This window comes from Neophocaena asiaeorientalis, unplaced genomic scaffold (genome assembly GCF_003031525.2).
Source record: "Neophocaena asiaeorientalis asiaeorientalis breed wild unplaced genomic scaffold, Neophocaena_asiaeorientalis_V1.1 scaffold32, whole genome shotgun sequence".
Classification (NCBI taxonomy): Eukaryota; Metazoa; Chordata; class Mammalia; order Artiodactyla; family Phocoenidae; genus Neophocaena; species Neophocaena asiaeorientalis.
Window position 1 is genome coordinate 5,080,118 of NW_020185327.1, and position 21,342 is coordinate 5,101,459.

General features: G+C 36.1%; 1 protein-coding gene across 1 annotated transcript in view; it reads right to left on the minus strand.

Moving 5' to 3' along the window:
* The window catches only part of DPP10 (dipeptidyl peptidase like 10), a 638,912-nt gene that overhangs the window by 484,178 nt on the left and 133,392 nt on the right, over positions 1-21,342 (minus strand). Inside the window, exon 2 of the mRNA XM_024734508.1 lies at positions 16,517-16,631. Within this exon, the coding sequence (XP_024590276.1) occupies positions 16,517-16,631 (115 nt within the window). The remainder of the gene's footprint in view (positions 1-16,516; positions 16,632-21,342) is intronic.

Sequence of the window (21,342 nt, forward strand, 5' to 3'; positions counted from 1 at the left end):
AGAATCTACAACAATCTTCTACAGCTAATAAGTAAATTTAGAATAAAGGGTTTTAAGTGTTTATCAACACTGGGCTTCCCTGGTGGCGCAGTGGTTGAGAGTCCGCCTGCCAATGCAGGGGACCCGGGTTCAAGCCCTGGTCTGGGAAGATCCCACATGCTGCAGAGCAGCTAGGCCCGTGCGCCACAACTACTGAGCCTGAGTGCCTAGAGCCCGTGCTCCACGACAAGAGAAGCCACCGCAATGAGAAGCCGGCACACCGCAATGAAGAGTAGCCCCCGCTCTCCGCAACTGGAGAAAGCCCATACACAGCAACAAAGATCCAACGCAGCCAAAAATAAAATAAATAATTTAAAAAAAAAAAAAAAAAAAAAGTGTTTATCAACACTCAAAAATTAGTTGTATTTCTATATGCCAGCAATAAGCCATCAAAAAAAGATATTAAGGAATTAATTCTAGCTACAATCACATTCAAAAGAATGAAATACTTAGGAATAAATTTAACCAAGGAGGTAAAGAATTTACATTTAAAACCATAAAACATTGCTGAAAGAAATTAAAGATATAAATAAATGGAAAGACAACTAGTGTTTAATGATTGAAAGAATATTTCTAAGATGGCAATATTACCCAAAGTGATCCACAGATTCAATACAATCAATATCAAAATCCCAACTGCCTTTTTATTTTTTGCAGAAATGGAAAAGACAATCCTCAAATTTATATGGAATTGTAAAAGGCCCTGAATAGGAAAAAATAAAAAACTAAAAAGGAAAACAAAGTTGGAGCACTCACATTTTCTAATTTCAAAATTTACTACAAAGCTACTGTAATCAAAACAGTGGCGTGATACTGGCGTAAGGTTAGACACAGACTGTGGATTACAATTGCAAGTCCTCAAATAAGCCAATATTATCTATGATAAATGATAATCAACAAGGGAGGAAAAAAAAACATTCAATGGGTAAAGAACATTCTCTTCAACAAATGTTTCTAGGTGAAATGTAGGCAAAAAATGAAGTTGGACTCCCCACCTTACACTGTACACAAAAATTAACTCAAAATCATTCACTGCCCTAATGCTATGAGCTAAAACCATAAACCTCTTTAAAAAACATACAGGTAAATCTTCATGCCTCTGGATTTAGCAATGGATTCTTAGATACAATACCAAAAAAGATAAGCTGGACTTCATAAAAATTAAGAAGTTTTGTGCATCAAAGGACAGTGTCAAAAAAGTGAAGACAACCTACAGAATAGAAGAAAATATTTGCAAATCATATATCTAGCAAGAGATTAATATCCAGAACTACAACTCAACAATAAATCAAACAACCCAATTAAAACATGTGCAAAAGACTTGAATAGACTGTTCTTAAACGAAGATACACAAACGGCCGATAAACATATGAGAAAATGCTCAACACTAATCATTCAGGAAGTGCATATTAAAACCAAATGAGATGTCACTTCAAACCTCTTGGATGACAATCATAAAATAAATGGAAAATAACAAGTGTTGATGAGGGTGTGGAGAAACTCGAAAATGTATTATATTGCTGTTGCAAATGTAAGATTGTGTAGGTGCTGTGGAAAATAGTCTGGTAGTTTCTCAAAAAGTTAAACATGAATTAGCACATAGCCCCATAATTCTATTCCTGGACATACTCATCAAAAAATTGAAAACAAGAACTCAAAAAAAAACAATGCATGTACACATGTACATAGCAGCTCTATTACCAATAGCCCAAAGGTGAAAACATTCCAAATTTCCATCAGTGATTGGATGGATGGATGGATGGATGGATGGATGGATGAATCAATGAATGTATAAACAAATTGTGATACATACATACAATGGACTACTATTCAGCCATAAAAGGGAATGAAGTGCTGATATGTGAAAATGTGGATGAACTTCTAAAACATTATGTTAAGTGAAAGAAGTCAAACTAAAAAGATCACATATTGTTTGATCCCATTTGTAGGAAATATTCAGAATAGGTAAACTGGTAGAGACAGAGCTAGACTGGTGGCTGCCAGGAGCTGGGGCAAGTGGAAAATGGGGAGTAATTTCTTAATGGGCACAGGGTTTCCTTTTGGAGTGATAACATGTTTTGGAACTATATAGAGTTGGTGGTTACACACATTGTGAACATACAAAATGCCATTGAACTATTCACTTAAAGTGGATAATTTTATGGTACATGGCATTACCCATATGGTATAACCCATATAAAAAAGTAAGTTCATTGGCCTTGTTTCCCTAATATTGTATAATTGCTGGTGTTTCTCCAGAAAAAAACAGGGTAGGCTGTGTGTATAGGATCAGAGCTGTTCTACACCCCATGCAGAAGTCAAATTATTATGCACAGATTTAAGGCACAATTTTCCATTTAAGTAAGGATGTTTCCCAAGTCTAGCTTCACTGATTCCAGTTTTTCTAGAGTTTTCTCAGTTGGAACTTACATTCAATTGAACAAACTTAGACCAAGAGAAAAGCGTGTGAAAAAATAACCCAAAACAATGAACAAACACTGAAATTGTTCCAAGATAATTTTCATTTTGCAGAGCAAAGGCAGAGAGTGGGATATTATTTAGTTTAAAATACTGTTTAACTTAAGGGTAATTTCTTTTTACGGATATTGTATCTTCTCATACCTAATAAATGAATTCTGGAATGAGGTGGCTTCAGTTACACTTCAAAGCCAAGGAACTGGATGTTAAAAAGTCCCTGGCAAATAACTGCATATTAAAATATCCCCTTTCACAAACACAGGGGGCTAATGTATGCTAATTTTTTTCCAGGAGGAGGGGCAATTGGATACAACACCCTTGCTTAAGGAAACTTTATTTCTCAAAGACCAGGCTATTTTGATCCCCCATTTTTCCCCAGGCTATCATATTCCTAAAGCAAGTATTTCTTTTAAAAGAAGGCAAATAAAAAATATGACAACATATTTAAAGTTGTACAGTGACATGTAAATAGTTTTGATACACTGTGGTTTACGAAAGAACAGGTTCACTGACATTTTATCATGAGTGTTTGAAGTTTTAGAAAACAATATGATAGCTGAAAGAATTTACATGCATACTTTCCAGTCACCTACTTCTGTCACTTCTTCCCTAACTACCCCTTGGCCACCCCAGCTTAATTCCTTCTTTGCTTTGCATTCCCTTTTGGAAATATACAGAATTAATTCACTCATTTAAAAAAAAAATCAAGGCTCAGAATAAAAGCACAGTTCATTTTGCTCTCTCTCTCTCTTTTTTTTTTTTTTCTCAAATGTTTCTTGCCCATACTTTGCATAGGTACAATATAGAGCTTAACTTAACTTTTATTTCAAAGGTTAAGACAGGTGCTAGAGCCAAAATGGCCTGGGATAGGGAGCCAAAATGGCCTGGGATAGGGACCCAGCTTCCCCATATGCTAACTGTGTGACAGGCAATTTACTGTAACTTGTAACACTCAGCCAAATAATGTAGAATATGAATAAATTAATAGTATCTATTTCATGTTAGTGGTGCGATGATAAATAAAGTAGTACATTTAAAGCACTCAGTACAATACCTGGAATGTAACAAGCAGATAATAAATAAATGTTACTTATTAAAACAGATTCTCTTCTGACTCTTATAAAAATGAACACATGATAAGGTAAACTAAATCCCTTATTTATCTGATTGGACAATACAAAAAGATGAAAATAAATAAGGAAATCAAATCCGACTTAAAAATAGAAATGCAACTATAAAGCAAAGAAAAAAATATAACTACTCTGACTTTATTAGTGACAGAGAAAATTATTTTTCATTTAACATAAGAGATAAATCTATTAGAAAAGCAACCACAGTTCATTTTATCTGGGGGGAAACTGTTAGAATCTGTCATTGTTTTCTCTTTGGCAGCCTGATTATGCCTGGGTAATACCATATTAAAATGTGTTCATCTGTGCTATTCTTGGAAAAACAAGCAGAGACAATTTAGCTTATGCCTATCAATACAACATATATCTCTTTTTAATTCAACAAAATAAAATATATGATTTACATCTTGGTGGATGTTGATGTTCATAAGTGAGTAATGCAAATTTCAAAATATGTAAAACATTATTTTCCCCTCATAAAAGCATAATGGGATATTTTAATCGTTGCTTTGACATTTTGAAACACAGGTCAGATGCTTAAATGACACCTTTTAAATTAGAGCTGCCAAGACATTGCCTGCAACATAATATAACATGACATTTTAACTAACTATAACCAGGAGCTATTATTTTCTCAGAATATAATAGTAACCAGAATAAATTCATTTTGAGTTTTTGCATAACAATAAAAAAGGAAACTTTTTTCTGTCAATAAAGAAATAAAGAAAACTTTTTTTCTTTATTGGACAGCTGTCACCTGTCCAATAAAGCACTTAATTTTATCAACTGTTTTCTAGAAAATTATCTTTTTTATAAATAGGGACAGATTAATATTTTTAAAGCCTCATTTCAAAGGGTCAAAACATTCGCTTAAAAAATGTATGTGGGGGGAGTCAAAATGGGGTATTAGGAGGACACAGAATTTGCATATCCTCAAAACTAGGGCACCTACCAGGCAACGGTGGGGGACCATGGACACCTAAGGGGACAGCAGGTACCCCCAGTGACCGGTTGTTTCAATTATAGTTTTATTTTTTCTAATATATTTTTTATCTTTCTAATTTCATTTTGCTTTTTATTCTTTGATATTATACTGCTCGTTTTTTGTTTTCTTTCTTTTTTTTTTTACCGTACCATGAAGCTCACGACATGCTGGTTCCCAGGCCAGAGGACGGGCCTAAGCTCTTGTGATGGGAGCTCTGAGTCCAAACCAGTGGAATAACAGAGAACCTCAGACACCAGGGAAGATTAATGTCAGTGAGGACTCCTGGAGGTCCTCTTCTCAGCACCAAGACCCAGCTCTATCAAACTGCCTGCAAACGCCAGTGCTGGACGTCTCAGGCCAAACAACCAGTAAGACAGGAATAAAGCACCACCCATCAAAAATTTTAAAAATTAAATGACAAAAGATATGTTATAGAATAAGCAGCAAGGTAAAAACCTACAAGATCAAATAAATGAAGAAGAAATAGGCAACCTACCTGAAAAAGAATTCAGAGTAATGATAGTAAAGATGATCCAAAATCTCAGAAACAAAATGCAGAAAATACAAGAAACAGTTAACAGGGATCTAGAAGAACTAAAGAGCAAACAAACAGTGATGAAAAACACAATTACTGAAATTAAAAATACTCTAGAAGGAATCAATAGCAGAATAACAGAGGCAGAAGAACGGATAAGTGACCTTGAAGATAAAATGGTAGAAATAACTGCCAGGGTGCAGAATAAAGAAAAAAGAATGAAAAGAATTGAGGACAGACTCAGAGACCTCTGGGACAACATAAAATGCACCAACATTTGAATTATACGGGTCACAGAAGAAGAAGAGAAAAAGAAAGGGTCCAAAAAAATATTTGGAGAGATTATAGTCGAAAACTTCCCTAACATGGGAAAGGAAATAGTCAATCAAGTCCAGAAAGCCCAGAGAGTTTAATATAAGAAAAACCCAAAGAGAAACACGCCGAACCACATATTAATCAAACTACCAAAATTTACATACAAATAAAAAGTATTAAAAGCAGCAAGGGAAAAGCAACAAATAACATACAAGGGAATCCCCACAAGGTTAACATCTCATTTTTCAGCAGAAACTCTGCAAGCCAGAAGGGAGTGACAGGACATATTTAAAGTGATGAAAGGGAAAAACCTACAACCAAGATTACTCTACCCAGCAAGATTCTCATTCAGATTTGATGGAGAAATTAAAACCTTCAGAGATAAGCAAAAGTTAAGAGAATTCAGCACCACAAAACCAGCATTACAACAAATGCTAAAGGAACTTCTATACGCAGGAAACACAAGAGAAGGAAAAGACAAACAAAAAAATGCCAAAACAATTAAGGAAATGGTAATAGGAACATACATATTGATACATATTGATAATTACCTTAAATGTAAATGGATTAAATGCTCCAACCAAAAGACACAGACTGGCTGAATGAACACAAAAACAGGACCTATATATATGCTGTATACAAGAGACCCATTTCAGACCTAGGGACACATACAGACTGAAAGTGAGGGGATGGAAAAAGATATTCCATGCAAATGGAAATCAAAAGAAAGCTGGAATAGCAATTCTCCTATCAGACAAAATAGACTTTAAAATAAAGACTATTACAAGAGACAAAGAAGGACACTACATAATGATTAAGGGATCAATCCAAGAAGAAGATATAACAATTGTAAATATTTATGCACCCAACATAGGAGTACCTCAATACATAAGGCAAATGCTAACAGCCATAAAAGGGGAAATCGACAGTAATACAATCATAGTAGGGGACTTTAACACCCCACTTTCACCAATGGACACATCATCCAAAATGAAAATAAATAAGCAAACATAAGCTTTAAGTGACACATTAAACAAGACGGACTTAATTGATATGTATAGGACATTCCATCCAAAAACTACAGAATACACTTTCTTCTCAAGAGCTCAAAGAACATTCCCCAGGATAGACCATATTTCGGTCACAAATCAAGACTTGGTTAATTTAACAAAACTGAAATCATATCAAGTGTCTTTTCCAACCACAATGCTATGAGACTAGACATCAATTACAGGAAAAAAAAATTATAATTACAAAAACATGGAGGCTAAAAAATACACTACTAAATAACCAAGAGATCACTGAAGAAATCAAAGAGGAAACCAAAAAATACCTAGAAACAAACCTATGGTATGCAGCAAAAGCAGTTCTAAGAGGGAAGTTTATAGCAATACAATCCTACATCAAGAACCAAGAAAAATCTCAACTAAACAACTCAATGTTAACAACTAAAGCAATTAGAGAAAGAAGAACAAAAAAATCCCCAAAGTTCGCAGAAGGAAAGAAAACATAGAGATCAGATCAGAAATAAATGAAAAAGAAATGAACGAAATGATAGCAAGGATCAATAAAATTAAAAGCTGATTCTTTGAGAAGACAAACAAAATTGATAAAACATTAGCCAGACTCATCAAGAAAAAAAGGGAGAAGACTCAAATCTATAGAATTAGAAATGAAAAAGGAGATGTAACAACTGACACTGCAGAAAAAAAAAAGGATCATAGAGATTACTACAGGCAACTATATGCCAACAAAATGGACAACCTGGAAGAAATGGACAAATTCTTAGAAAAGCACAACCTTCAATGAATGAACTAGGAAGAAATAGAAAATATAAACAAACCAATCACAAGCACTGAAACTGAAAGTATGATTTAAAATCTTACAACAAACAACAGCCCAGGACCAGATGGCTTCACAGAAGAATTCTATCAAACATTTAGAGAAGAGGTAACACCTGTCCTTCTCAAACACTTCCGAAATACAGCAGAGGAAGGAACACTCCCAAACTCATTCTACGAGGCCACCATCACCCTGATACCAAAACCAGACAAAGATGTCACAGAAAAAGAAAATACAGTCTAATATCTCTGAACACAGATGCAAAAATCTTCAACGAAATACTAGCAAACAGAATCCAACAGCACATTAAAAGGATCATATACCATGTTCAAATGGGGTTTATCCCAGGAATGCAAGGATTCTTCAATATATGCAAATCAATCAATGTGATACACCATATTAACAAACTGAAGTATAAAAACAATATGATAATCTCAATAGATGCAGAGAAAGCTTTCAACAAAATTCAACATCCATTTATGATAAAAACTCTCCAGAAAGTAGGCATAGAGGGAACTTAGCTCAACATAATAAAGGCCATACATGACAAACTCACAGCCAACATCATTCTCAATGGTGAAAAAGTGAAACCATTTCCTCTAAGATCAGGAACAAGACAAGGTTTCCCACTCTCACTGCTATTATTCAACATAGTTTTGGAACCACAGCAATCAGAGAAGAAAAAGAAATAAAAGGAATCCAAATTGGAAAAGAAGAAGTAAAGCTGTCACTGTTTGCAAACGACTTGATACTATACATAGAAAATCCTAAAGATGCTACCAGAAAACTACTAGAGCTAATCAGTGAATTTGGTAGAGTAGCAGGATGCAAAATTAATGCACAGAAATCTCCGGCATTCTTATATACTAATGATGAAAAATCTGAAAGAGAAATTAAGAAAACACTCCCATTTACCACTGCAACAAAAAGAATTAAATACCTAGGAATAAACCTACCTAAGGAGACAAAAGACCTGTATGCAGAAAACTATAAGACACTGAAGAAAGAAATTAAAGATGATACAAACAGATGGAGAGATATACCATGTTCTTGGATTGGAAGAATCAACATTGTGAAAATGACTCTACTACCCAAAGCAATCTACAGATTCAATGCAATCCCTATCAAACTACCACTGGCATTTTTCACAGAACTAGAACAAAAAAGTTCACAATTTATATGGAAACAGAAAAGACCCCAAATAACTAAAGCAATCTTGAGAAAGAGAAACGGAGCTGTAGTAATCAGGCTCCTGGACTTCAGACTATACTAAAAAGCTACAGTAAACAAGACAGTATGGTACTGGCACAAAAACAGATCAAGGGAGCAGGACAGAAAGCCCAGATATAAACCCATGCACATATGGTCACCTTATCTTTGATAAAGGAGGCAAGAGTATACAATGGAGGAAAGACAGCCTCTTCAATAAGTGGTGCTGGGAAAACTGGACAGCTACATGTAAATGAATGAAATTAGAAAAAAAAGAATGTAATTAGAAAACTTCCTAACACCATACACAAAAATAAACTCAAAATGGATTAAAGACCTAAATGTAAGGCCAAACACTATAAAACTCTTAGAGGAAAACATAGGCAGAACACTCTATGACATAAATCACAGCAAGATCCTTTTGGACCCACCTCCTAGAGAAATGAAAATAAAAACAAAAATAAACAGATGGGACCTAATGAAACTTAAAAGCTTTTGCACAGCAAAGGAAACCATACAGAAGACGAAAAGACAACCCTCAGAATGGGAGAAACTATTTGCAAACAAAACAACCGATAAAGGATTAATCTCCAAAATATACAAGCAACACAAGCAGCTCAATATCAAAAAAACAAACAACCCAATCCAAAAATGGGCAGAAGAACTAAATGGACATTTCTCCAAAGAAGATATACAGATTGACAACAAACACATGAAAGGATGCTCAACATCACTAATCGTTAGAGAAATGCAAACCTAAACTACAATGAGTTATCACCTCACACTGGTCAGAATGGCCATCATCAAAAAATCTACAAACAATAAATCCTGGGGAGGGTGTGGAGAAAAGGGAACCCTCTTGCACTGTTGGTGGGAATGTAAATTGATACAGCCACTATGGAGAACAGTATTGAGGTTCCTTAAAAAACTAAAAATAGAACTACCATATGACCCAGCAATGCCACTACTGGGCATACACCCTGAGAAAACCATAATTCAAAAAGACTCATGTACCACAATGTTCATTGCAGCTCTATTTACAACAGCCAGGACATGGAAGCAACCTAAGTATCCATCGACAGATGGATGGATAAACAAGATGTGGCACATGTATACAGTGGAATATTACTCAGCCATAAAAAGAATTGAAATTGAGTTATTTATCTTAAAGTGGGTGGACCCAGAGCCTGTCATACAGAGTGAAGTAAGTCTGAAAGAGAAAAATAAATACTGTTTGCTAACACATATATATGGAATCTAAAAAAAAATTTTTTTAAATGATTCTGATGAACCTAGGGGCAGGACAGGAATAAAGACACAGACGTTAGGAATGGACTTGAGGACACGGAGAGGGGGAAAGGTAAGCTGGGATGAAGTGAGAGAGTGGCATGGACATATATACACTACCAAATGTAAAATAGCTAGTGGGAAGCAGCTGCATAACACAGGGAGATCAGCTTGGTGCTTTGCTACCACCTAGAGGGGTGGGATAAGGAGGCTGGAAGGGAGACACAAGAGGGAGGGGATATGGAGATGATATACGTATGCCTATAGCTGATTCACTTTGTTATACAGCAGAAACTAACACAACATTGTAAAGCAATTATACTCCAATAAAGATGTTAAATAAATAATAAATCTGGTGCCTAAGACAATAGTAAGAGAGAATTCTTTGCCTCAAAGTCATATTTGCAGGCACATATCAAGGCAAAGTGATGAATTCAAGTCAGACTGATACAAAGGTCAGTTTAATCACTCTATCTGCTGTACACTGTCCACAAACTAGGTACCTAAAGTCATCCCAATTCTGCTGGCCTTAGACGTATTATCTAGAAAACTACTCTACTTTCTTTAAATTTATGTGTTTTGAGAAATAAATAAGATGATTGTTCACTCCCTTTGGAAAATATCTGTAAATTGGTATTTCTTCAAAGAAAGGCACACATCCTTAAATGTTAACTTTCAGTTTTTGTTTTGTTTATTTTTCAGGATAGGATTGCACAAATTTCTCAGGTTCTCTCTATTTCCTTGGTTCTAAATTTTGGCTCAAATGAACTATGTGAGCCTAACTTCATGGATCAAATCCTCATCTGACATTAAAGATTTAACTAATCATCAACATCACAGTGGCAATCTCAACCTCTGTAAATTATTTTCCAAAATGGAATCTGAATCTACTGTAAACATCTTACTATTAGAGATACATCTCTAAGGGAAAATACAGACATTTATATAGTGGAAGTGGACAATCCTTATTAAATGATTGTTTAACTGAGATCAAGCAGAGTTCTGGTATCTTATACCTGAGTGCTTGACTTCTTTTATACTCTGATAAAACTGTGACGATCAACCCAAATGCTCACCTACAGAAGGCACTAAAGGAATAAAAAATTGCCTGAAAGCAAGAGCTAGAGCTAACGATGAAGACACAATTTCAGTGCCTTACAATGTTTTCTTTAGTCAACCATGAGAGTAAATTAACCTGATGACTTTGTTTTGACACTGACTGATTACAGATATTAATCAAAGGGCAACAGGCCACTGCTGCTGAAGTACTGGTGGAATATACGCAGTCTATAGGTGGTTATTTCAACATGGCAATCAAACTTAAGAGCTTGATGAATATCCTCTACCAAGTACATTCTAACTCATAAAATACGCTTCTCTATTTTCCAAACAAGTCAAAATGGGTAACTGTATTCTGTGTGAAATGTTTCCTAACCATGTTCACTGTCATTCTGCATATTAAATATAAATATGAGACTGTGGAGTAAATGCATAGCTACCTAAAACTGGTTTCCAGAGCTTTAAGCATGAATGTACACCCATATATTTGTAGAGTATAATTTTTTTTTTTTTTTTTTTTTTTTGGGTACTCGGGCCTCTCATTGTTGTGGCCTCTCCTGTTGCGGAGCACAGGCTCCGGATGCGCAGGCTCAGCGGCCATGGCTCACGGGCCCAGCCGCTCCGTGGCATGTGGGATATTCCCGGACCGGGGCACGAACCCGTGTCCCCTGCATAGGCAGGCAGACTCTCAACCACTGCGCCACCAGGGAAGCCCTGTAGAGTATAATTATTGATCTTATTGTTACTTATTCTGAAAATAAATGTGGATACTCTTTTTTCTTTAAATGACTTAAATACAAACAACAACAACAAATATGTGGGCTGGATCAATACATCCGAATAAGTGCCCTTTTATCTGAAAATAAAATTTTCTTTCAGAAATAGTTACTTATTAAAGAAATACTTGAATTGTTAACCTACTCTTCAAAAATAATTAGGACTTCTTTTCACAAGGCACAGAAGTTGCTGACAACCTTGGAAATTAAGACACCTGTGTCAAATTACTTCTGTAATAAAATTTGCAATCAAACAAAATTACAATGAACATGTGTTTCTCTGGTTATAGGCTTGCATTCCTTAGCACTTACCTGCAAAATGTGATGCTATTTTGAGCAAAACAGTTTCTAAATCATTTCTTAGACTAGATTACTCCTTGTATGCTTTCTCCCTCACCCACCCTCCTCCAAAAAATTAAATATATTTTCAAGGTAGAAGGGGCTTAGTGAGAGAGCTCACCAGATTTAGTCTGTTGCTATATTTGTTACTAAGCAAGCCACCATTATTGCTGTTGTTGTTTTATTAGGTCACAGATATTAGAGCTGTAATGAACTTCAAGAAATCACTTCAGTTTCTGGCAAACCAAAGATGCCCTTTTCTTCAACAAAACACTTGGGGTCAAAGGAGGTAAGTGATTTATCCAAGGTCGTATACTGTAAATTCCCTACATACAAACGAGTTTCATCCCAAGAGCGCATTCATAAGTCCAATTTGTTCGTAAGTCCAACAAAGTTAGCCCAGGTACCCAACTAAACAAATCGGCTATGTAGTACTATAATGTAATAGGTTTATAATACTTTTCACACTAATAATACATAAAAAACAAACACAAAAAATAAAGAAGACATTGTTAATCTGACAGTCCAGTACCTTGAAAAGTACAGCAGTACAGTACAACAGCTGGCATCCAGGGGCTGGCATCGTGTGAACAGGCAAGAAGAGTTACTGACAGGAGGAGGGAGAGGAGGTGGGAGATGGCAGAGCTGAAGGGTCATCAGCAGTAGGAGACAGAGGGCAGGCTGCACATGGCAATGTACGCCGGACACATGAACTAACTTACGTGATTAGACATGTGAATGCATGCATATTCAAATCTTTGAAAGTTTGCAACTTGAAGGTCCGTATGCGGGGGACTTACTGTGGCTATAAAGGTGTTGAATTTCTGACCCCAACACTTACTGGAAGGATTGTTCTAGAGTCAGCTCTTTATCCTAAAAGGTCAAGTATATTGCTGAGTAATTTCAGAATCAGAAGTTTCCCTTCCTGTCATGGATTGCCCTTCCTGGTTGAAAGTTTCCATCTGTCTGACTGGCTTTACCTAGAAAGCTGGGCCTTGGGGACATACTTGTGAACAAAGGAAAGATTAGAGGGGGTTGTTGCATGTTATTCCCTCAGTTGGAGGTTTTCCCTTGCGGGTCTCTTCTAGCACTGCTGAGGGTAAGAAGAGGAAGGCTCCGTGTAATCAGAGCACCAGAGTCTGGCCACAGATAGGCACACATGTGCTAAATCAAAAGGCCACACTAATGGTCTCGATGCACATTCTAGCCCTCAGAACCAGACGTTAAACAAACTCAGTTCTTTTTTTTTTTTCCTGTCTAACGAGGGAGGCAAGACTAGATAATTTCTAAGAGTACTTCTAGGCTTAGGACTCAGGCCACAAACTGTAAGTCTTCTGAGCTTATATTTTACTCTGCTGTTTGGTTTGAGCCCACCATGGAGGCCATGTTGCCAGGCTGGTATTTGCTCATTCATAACTCAAGCAAATTCCAAAACCACCATCATTACCTATGTCCACTTCAACAATTTATATCACCTTCCAACCCCTGTTGATACTGAGTTTACAAACAGAGTGTAGAACACAAGTTGTTTGTTTTCTGTAACAATACTTTTTCCACTCCAGCATACTAACTTTTATTTTTCATTTCATAACGTCCCTGCCAAAAATAACAGTGAAATCTAAAGACATATGAACATGTGGTATGTAAAACAAGCACTAAATTATAAATCTAAATAATAATTGCACTTCTATTTGTGTGTGATTACTTTCATATGAAATTAACTCTTCGGGTTGGGATATGTGGTTGTTGTGTGCTTGTGTAGCTGGGGAAGAAGGAGATTGGAAGTGATAGCTATAAAGCAGGAGGTAGTGAGGCCAACTATGATAGTACCTAGAAAGTTGTACTCCATAATTATCTATTGATGTATGAATAAATGAATGAACAGACCACTGAAAGACTGACACCAGATTAAATATTTAGTATTTTTCCACCTGCCATAATTTAAAATTGAAATCACAGAAGATCTATATTCCTGAAAGACTATACTTTTTCTTAGAAATCTCCCTCACGCAACACAGTGTTTGGCATTGTGTCTGGTCACAATAGTCAATAAGTACTTAATAATAAAAATAATAAGAGGAATGCCAGCAGCAGTTCTACAGACTGTACTAAACACCTCAATTTTATTATCTCATTTATCCTTCATAGTAACACTGAGACAGGCTGGGACCTGGGACACTTTGCTGCAGTGCTTGCACCTGGACAGACGTCTTCTTGAGCAACAAAATACAAAGAAACTATAAAGGACTAAAAATAACTGCGTGCATTCCCAGTTGGGGCATATTATGGACAACAAGAATCAAAAATACCCAAAAAATCCCAAGTGTCACTTCTGAAGAGCCAGGAGCAAAAGGAGGGTACTGTGCATCCCTCCTGCACACAATACCACCAAAGGGGTGGGCAAACCACCTAAGGCCCCCCCCTCCAGCCCGATCCCTGGACACACCCCTACCCTCACCCCACATAAGGATCCAGCTCGCCCCCCCTCAGGGAGCGAGCAAGGAAACCTGTTGTTTGTTCTCGCTCCCGCCTGATACAGCAGGGGCCCCAATAAGGCCTTGCCTGAATTTCTTGTCTGGCCTCTTATCAATTTCTATTGATTAAAGAGGCCAAGAACCCGGGTCGGTAACAACACTGTAAAGTTGGCACTATGAGTTGCATCCATAATACAGATGAACGAAGACAAGGTGAAATTATTAGCCAACTTCACAAAACTAGTTCTGTGAGAGCCATAACTCAAACCAAGGTGTATCTTGCTTAAACCCTTGTTTTAATAAATGAATAAGTGCATGACAAAATGAATGCAACTATCCTGTGTTTTTATTACTGGGGCAACTTGGTAAGGGTTGGGTAGAGGTGGTTTAATTTACTGAGTGGCCAAGATCTTTGTTATACCAAACTCCCAAAGACACCAAGGTATCACTATGGCCTCAGAGAGTTAACAAGAAAACCTGAGAAACTGAATCACTGGGACAAGGATACTAGAACCAGATGGAAGAAAGTTCAAGAGAAACACATAGGTATTCTATGCTACTAATTTCTTCCATCTGGCTGATACTCATCAATAGAAGCAGTGAAGCCATGTCATTCATTTTTTTAAGAATTATGTCAAAATTCCTACGTTTAAGTGAAACACCATGCTGAACATAAGCTCATCTTCCTTTAACAAAGATTCTTGGCAATCGGCAGCAACTCACAGCCATCACATTGCTCAATTACACTGTACTGCAGATGTGCAAATGAGGCTGTTAAGAGACAGTTCCTGAGAGAATGATGGATAAGCCACCTCTTATAAGAGAAATTTTTTTCTTTCTTTTTTTCTTTTGAAAGTCTCCTCTTCGGTTTCCTCTCTCCTGACTCCCTTAATATCTTTCTCAATCTCTTCATATGTTAAATAACAACTACAAACTATATTTCTGGGAATCTATACATTTCAAAGCCAATGTTTTTACCAAGATGGTATATGTCACAAAGTACCATATTGGAACACCTGATATTGCAATTTGTATAATTAGCCACCATAATTAGTTGACTAAATGACTCTGTGAAAGAGAGCTTTTGTTAATCAAATGTTGTACATGAGGAAATAAGTTCAACATGTTTAAGGGGCTTGTAAATAACAAAACTGGGGCAGGAATTGAAGTTATAAATTTATAGCCTTTAACAACAGGTATATGAGTTGATCTGGGGACTAGCTCAATCCTATCATAGAAATGACCATTTTTTTCACCGCCATATATGGTGATCAGTTTTTGAGCAAGCTAGTTGGGTGGGTTGTAGTAGCATGACAAACTTTTTTGTTCCTGGAAGGCAGTTTGGGAGTTTAAAATGTGAGCAGCCTTTCTCTGCCTTCTGTGTTATCACCTACCAAAGAGTAGTAAAACTTCTGAGTACTGAAACAAACCCCAGAGAACAATTAAACCTACTGATAAGTTATATAGTAGTTTTCAACTATTTAGCATAAAGGACACAATTTAAAGAGTAGTGCAAGAGCAAACTGGAGAGGGTCCTTTAGACAGAGAGAAACTGGGAATGTATAAACTACAGAGAAAGACGAGAGAAAGTGGAAGTGTCTTATTTAGAGGCTTAGCTCATTTTCTTTTGATCTAATCCTCTTTGTCTGTCAAATCCTCCCTTCCCACTGTCATTATAGTTGGGCTGTCTCCTATATATGGAAACTTCCAGACTCCACTCCCTCATCTCCACCCACAATAAAAGTCAAATGTGTTCCGCATTTATTAAATTGACAAACATAACAAGTCTCTAAACAGCACCGGAGACCAAAGATTTCCTTGGCATTCTCAATATATATATTTTACATTTCAGCTTCCCCCAAATATCTTGCATGGTATTTAAACCACAAAATGACTGTGCCATTTGCGAAATGTCTGGTTATTCATTTTTTTATTCCAACCAATGCTAATGTGTTCTAAGATACCACATGTGACTACCCTATTAAGGCATTTGAATGTGAAATTATCATCCACAAAACCATCATAAGAGAGTAATAAAGACAGATTACCTGGGGTTAAGAGGATGACTGACATAGTGATAAGTGAGCATACAACTAAAATCACCAGCAGGGCAATAGCAATTCCCTTCCAGTTTCTCTGTGGAGGGCTGTTACTTCCCAGTTCCTACCGAGATAGAAAAAAAAAGAAGTTTCATAATTATACATGCTCCAAGAGAAATGTACTCATAAAGGAATGATTCAGTGCATGGAAGAATCACATTGAAAGCTGATCAGAATCCTCTTCCTCTTTAGTAGCTCATTTAATTATTCAAAGGTGCATATATTATAAATGGCTATCTTTTGGGGGGCAATCTTATTTCTCCAACAGATCAAGCAGCAAAGGTTGATGCCTGTTGTCTAAAATGTGGATGGCATTAAAATACATTGAATATAAACACTAGGATGATAGCCAAAATACTCTGCAAAATAATTATGTAAATAAAGTGTGCCCATTTACATTTTTTCTTGCTACAATGGAACCTACAATAAAGATTTAAATATAATATTCCTGAAGCACTATAGACTACTTTTCTAACTGGTAAGGGGAAAAGAGATTAGTGATGGGAAAATTATTCAAAATGCCCCCTCACTGCAGGGCAGTGCACATTTGTCAACTCAAAAGGTCCTTTTTTTAAACAGTTCCCCTACCATTCATAAATATCAACAGGATGTAGTAACTAAATTAAATGAGCGCTTCTATATCAATGGTTTACGACATCCTCTCCCTGGGCAGCATGCATGATATTGGCAAGGAGGTATGACTGATGGGGTAGGATAAACTTGAGCATTTCTTACAACACATTTAGTAAAGCTTTTCATTTTTCAGATGATCTGTGTTCTATTCTACTGACTCGAAATATATGAGTATCATTCAGCAAAGTAAAGCACAGACCATACTAGTTTGAAATAAATGCCAGATTTTCTTTGTAATAAAGTTTATAAAACACTAAGCTTCTTGTTTCTTTCTTCCTGTCCCAATCCCCAGCCTCTTTTCCTCCAGTCCTAATACAGCCTTCTTTATTCAGAAATAGTCAAATGATTTGGGGACAAATAAAAAACAAAACGTAAAGGTTTCCAGTTCACTGTATTTGCACAAATCACCCAAGAAGCCACAGTCTTCCTTTAAACAAAGATAAGTAAAATAGCAAACATTTGATAAGCTATAAATGGCTTATTGTGACTCACAGTTTAAAGCACTGAAGCCAGTTTTCATATAGGGATAGTGGCATTCAGTTCTGCAATAAACTCTTTGGACTTAAAGAACTAGGTCCTAAATAAATGCAAGAAGAAACCATGCATAGGAGGTATTTTGTTACTGTTTGTTTTTCCCCTTCTCAGATCAGTAGCTTTAGGTTTTTCACTCTGATGAACCAAATCCGGCAGAAATCAATTCCAATCTTTTTTCTAAAATGGCTCACTCCATACCTCATGTTCATGCTTATTAATGCTTATCATCCAATACCTCTATCCGTTCTGAATTTTGGTTAGAATTTCCATTCATAAACTTAGTCCACATAAATCTTAACAGTAGATTAGCAAATCATCAGCGTTTCAGTAAAAACATCAAGAAAAGCAATAGTTGTCTTAAGACCATAAACCCTTTTCTGGAATGCAACGTGACTGCAGGTTCCCTGGGCAATTTCTTTGTCAGAATCTGAGTGGTGTGATGACCAGTTATTCTCCATATTAAGGCTCTGTTTAAGACTGCTCAGAAGCCAGAATGATAGATTAGAGAGGCAATGCTATACGTAGATGCCTATGCTGGGCAAAAAGCTTTGAAACACTCAAGAACTAAGTGATAATGAAAGAAGGGCAACAAACAATAGGAAGTGAGTATCTGGACCAAGAATCATAAACACTTTCATATTTATTAACTCAAAGGGAGGTAAGAAAAAGGAAAAAGAATAATTGTAAGCAATTATAACTGACTTCTCAGTCCAGTAAAGGAATCAAGGGGAAATGATCATTTTAAATCTACTGACTCTGATCTTGATTCACTGTCATTGGAACGCAAGGCAAATTATTAGACGAGTGTGTTTTTCAGTTTTTGAATATATAACTATGCAATGCCTACCAAGCATTGTCTAACAGCAATAATAGATACCTTATTATGTGTCTCGTATTGTACTGAGTACTTTATATTCACAATCTCACAAAATCCTCATGAGAATTAGGTGAGATTACTATTATTTTGACAAATCTGCAGATGAGAAACATGGGATTTACAGAGATAAATAACAAACCACTTACTGCTAGTAAGTGGGATATCTCAAGGTCCAATCCATAAAAGTCTAGCTTCAGAAACCACACTCACACACTATAATATGCTATCCTAAAAGGAGACATTTCTTGAATCAATCAATAAGCCAATGAATCAAGGAATGATTTGAACCCTTACATAATTACAGTTGTACTTTAATACCTTTTATCTCAGAAAATTCACAATTTTATAAAAGCTCTTCTGAAGTCTGTAATGCTTTCAAATAAACTCACGTTTTCCCAGGAATGGCAGACTAGAAAAAATATACCATTTTAAAAAATGGTAAAACATGTTTGAGTACAAAATACTTTTCTGTTCACAAAGTGATGCACATAAGAATGTCTGGCTCCTCTAAAAATGACCCATCAATACCAAAAGCATCTACAAGTCCCTGTTTTAGGAACTGCAGACTTAATGAACTCTTACTATAATTCCCTCCTTTCCATCCATCTTAAATTCCATTACCATTATAATATTTCTAAAGCACGGTTTCACTTACATCACTTTATTCACAAAGTCCTTTAATCTCTCTACATTATCTAAAGAATTAAGTGCAAATGTGTGAGTCTAGAATAACAATGGTCTATAGCCAAGCTCCAGTCTTTTCATCCAACTTGACCTTTTTTTTTTTTTTAGAAAGAACCCTATACTGCTCTGATTACCATTTCCAACATATGCCTCAGATGCTTCAAACTTCACCCAACCATTCCACTCCCAGTTTTCTTCTCCAGTTCCTTTCATATGCATCCAAGTACAGACATTGTCAATCATTCAACATCCTGCTCAAATGCCTCTTCTCTTGAAAATTTCCCCCAATTATGCAAGCCAGATATAATTTTCCTTCTGAAAAAAAAAATGCCTAAAATGCATTGTACCAATAGGTTTGAGACCAACTCTGCTACTTAACAGCTATGAGAATGCAAACAACATGCCTCTACAATTTCCTAAGCCTCAGGCTTCTTTTTTAGCTGAACAACTGGAATAATAAGAATAATTTTTTTTTTTTTTTTTTTTTTTTTTTTTTTTTTTTTTTTTTTACGAACCCGTGTCCCCTGCATTGGCAGGCGGACTCTCAACCACTGCGCCACCAGGGAAGCCCCGAGAATAATTATTTTTAAATGTAACAAGGGTTAAAACAAATTATTCAAACAAAGCTCTCACTTAAATGTACAATAAGACAGTTCACACTAAGTGAACTGCTTGGAATGTGCTTCCTCAGTACACTTGCACATGTCACTCTTTCTCTCTCTCTCATCATTTCAGGTCTCAATCTCAAATGTTCCTTCCTTTGAGAGGCCTTGCCTGGCCACCCTCTACAAAATAACATTCTATATCCACTTCTATTTCTTCAATTAGCTTTATTTTTCTTCATATCATTATCATTTTTGAGTATATTATGTCCTAGTAAATCATATATCTATAATAATATAAATTAAGTTGTTTAAATGTTCATTTTATCAGTCTCAGCTCTCCAGAATAGCAGCTTTGTGATGTCAGTAACCTAGATCATCTTGTTCTCTGCTACATCCCTAGCATTTTGAACAGTGTTTGGCACATACTAGGTATGCTATAGATAATAAACAAATGAATGAATGAATGAATGAATGATAGCAGTTCTGATGATAATGATGATGATGGTGGTGATGGTAATGCTTAAAGCCATGTATAAACAGCCATCATTATCCTGTCAAGGTTATCTCCTTAAGGTAAGGAGCACATCTTAGATAACTTTATATTCCTTAGACCATTGAACAAATTCTAGTCCTCTTAATAGGTGCTTAGAAAATAGTTGCCCAGTTAATTAAGTGGTATAAATGGTACCTGAAATGGTATAGAGCTACAGTGTCATTAGTTAAATACACATCAATAGTAATTTTTAAAAAAGGAACTACTTGCTATAGATAAATTTGATTGCAATTATTTTTAGCTTCATTTATCTGATGCTTGGATCCCAAAATACAGTTGCCATTCTTCAGTTTATCTTCTTCAACGACAACCTCAGTAATTTCTATTGTTGCTGGAAGTGGTTCTGATTGGCTCTGCTTTTCAATGACTTCCTCCTAGCCAACACCTGAAAACATACACGCCAGGCCCACAGGACAGGTTTGTGCTGGGCAGCAGCCTGACCTTCCAATGTCATCATCTGAATGCTTTGGAGGCAGTACAGAGTCAACGTTGGGATAGTAAATTCCCTGGAGAGGTTTGAAGGTATAAGAACAAATGTTTAAGAATCCATACATACAGTTGTTTTTAAAGTCAGTCCTCCAGTGGATAGATGCATAGGTTAAAACACTTGTGTCCAACTGCAGCTGATGTTCAGTGTTGTGATTGTCTAGAGATGTTTTGGTGCTGCAGGCCAAACTAAACTCAATCTGTAACCTAGTTATTTATGTTGTGTTTACTGCCAATCAAATTATTCATCACCCTTTAGAGAAGTTTAGTTTATAAGACGGATGTTCTTGACACACATAGTTTATCTAAATCCAAATGCATTTTTAATTTGTTCAAATACAAAGGAAAAAAATTCTAGAAATCATAAGCAGAAAACATCCAAGATTTATATATCATTTCCTTG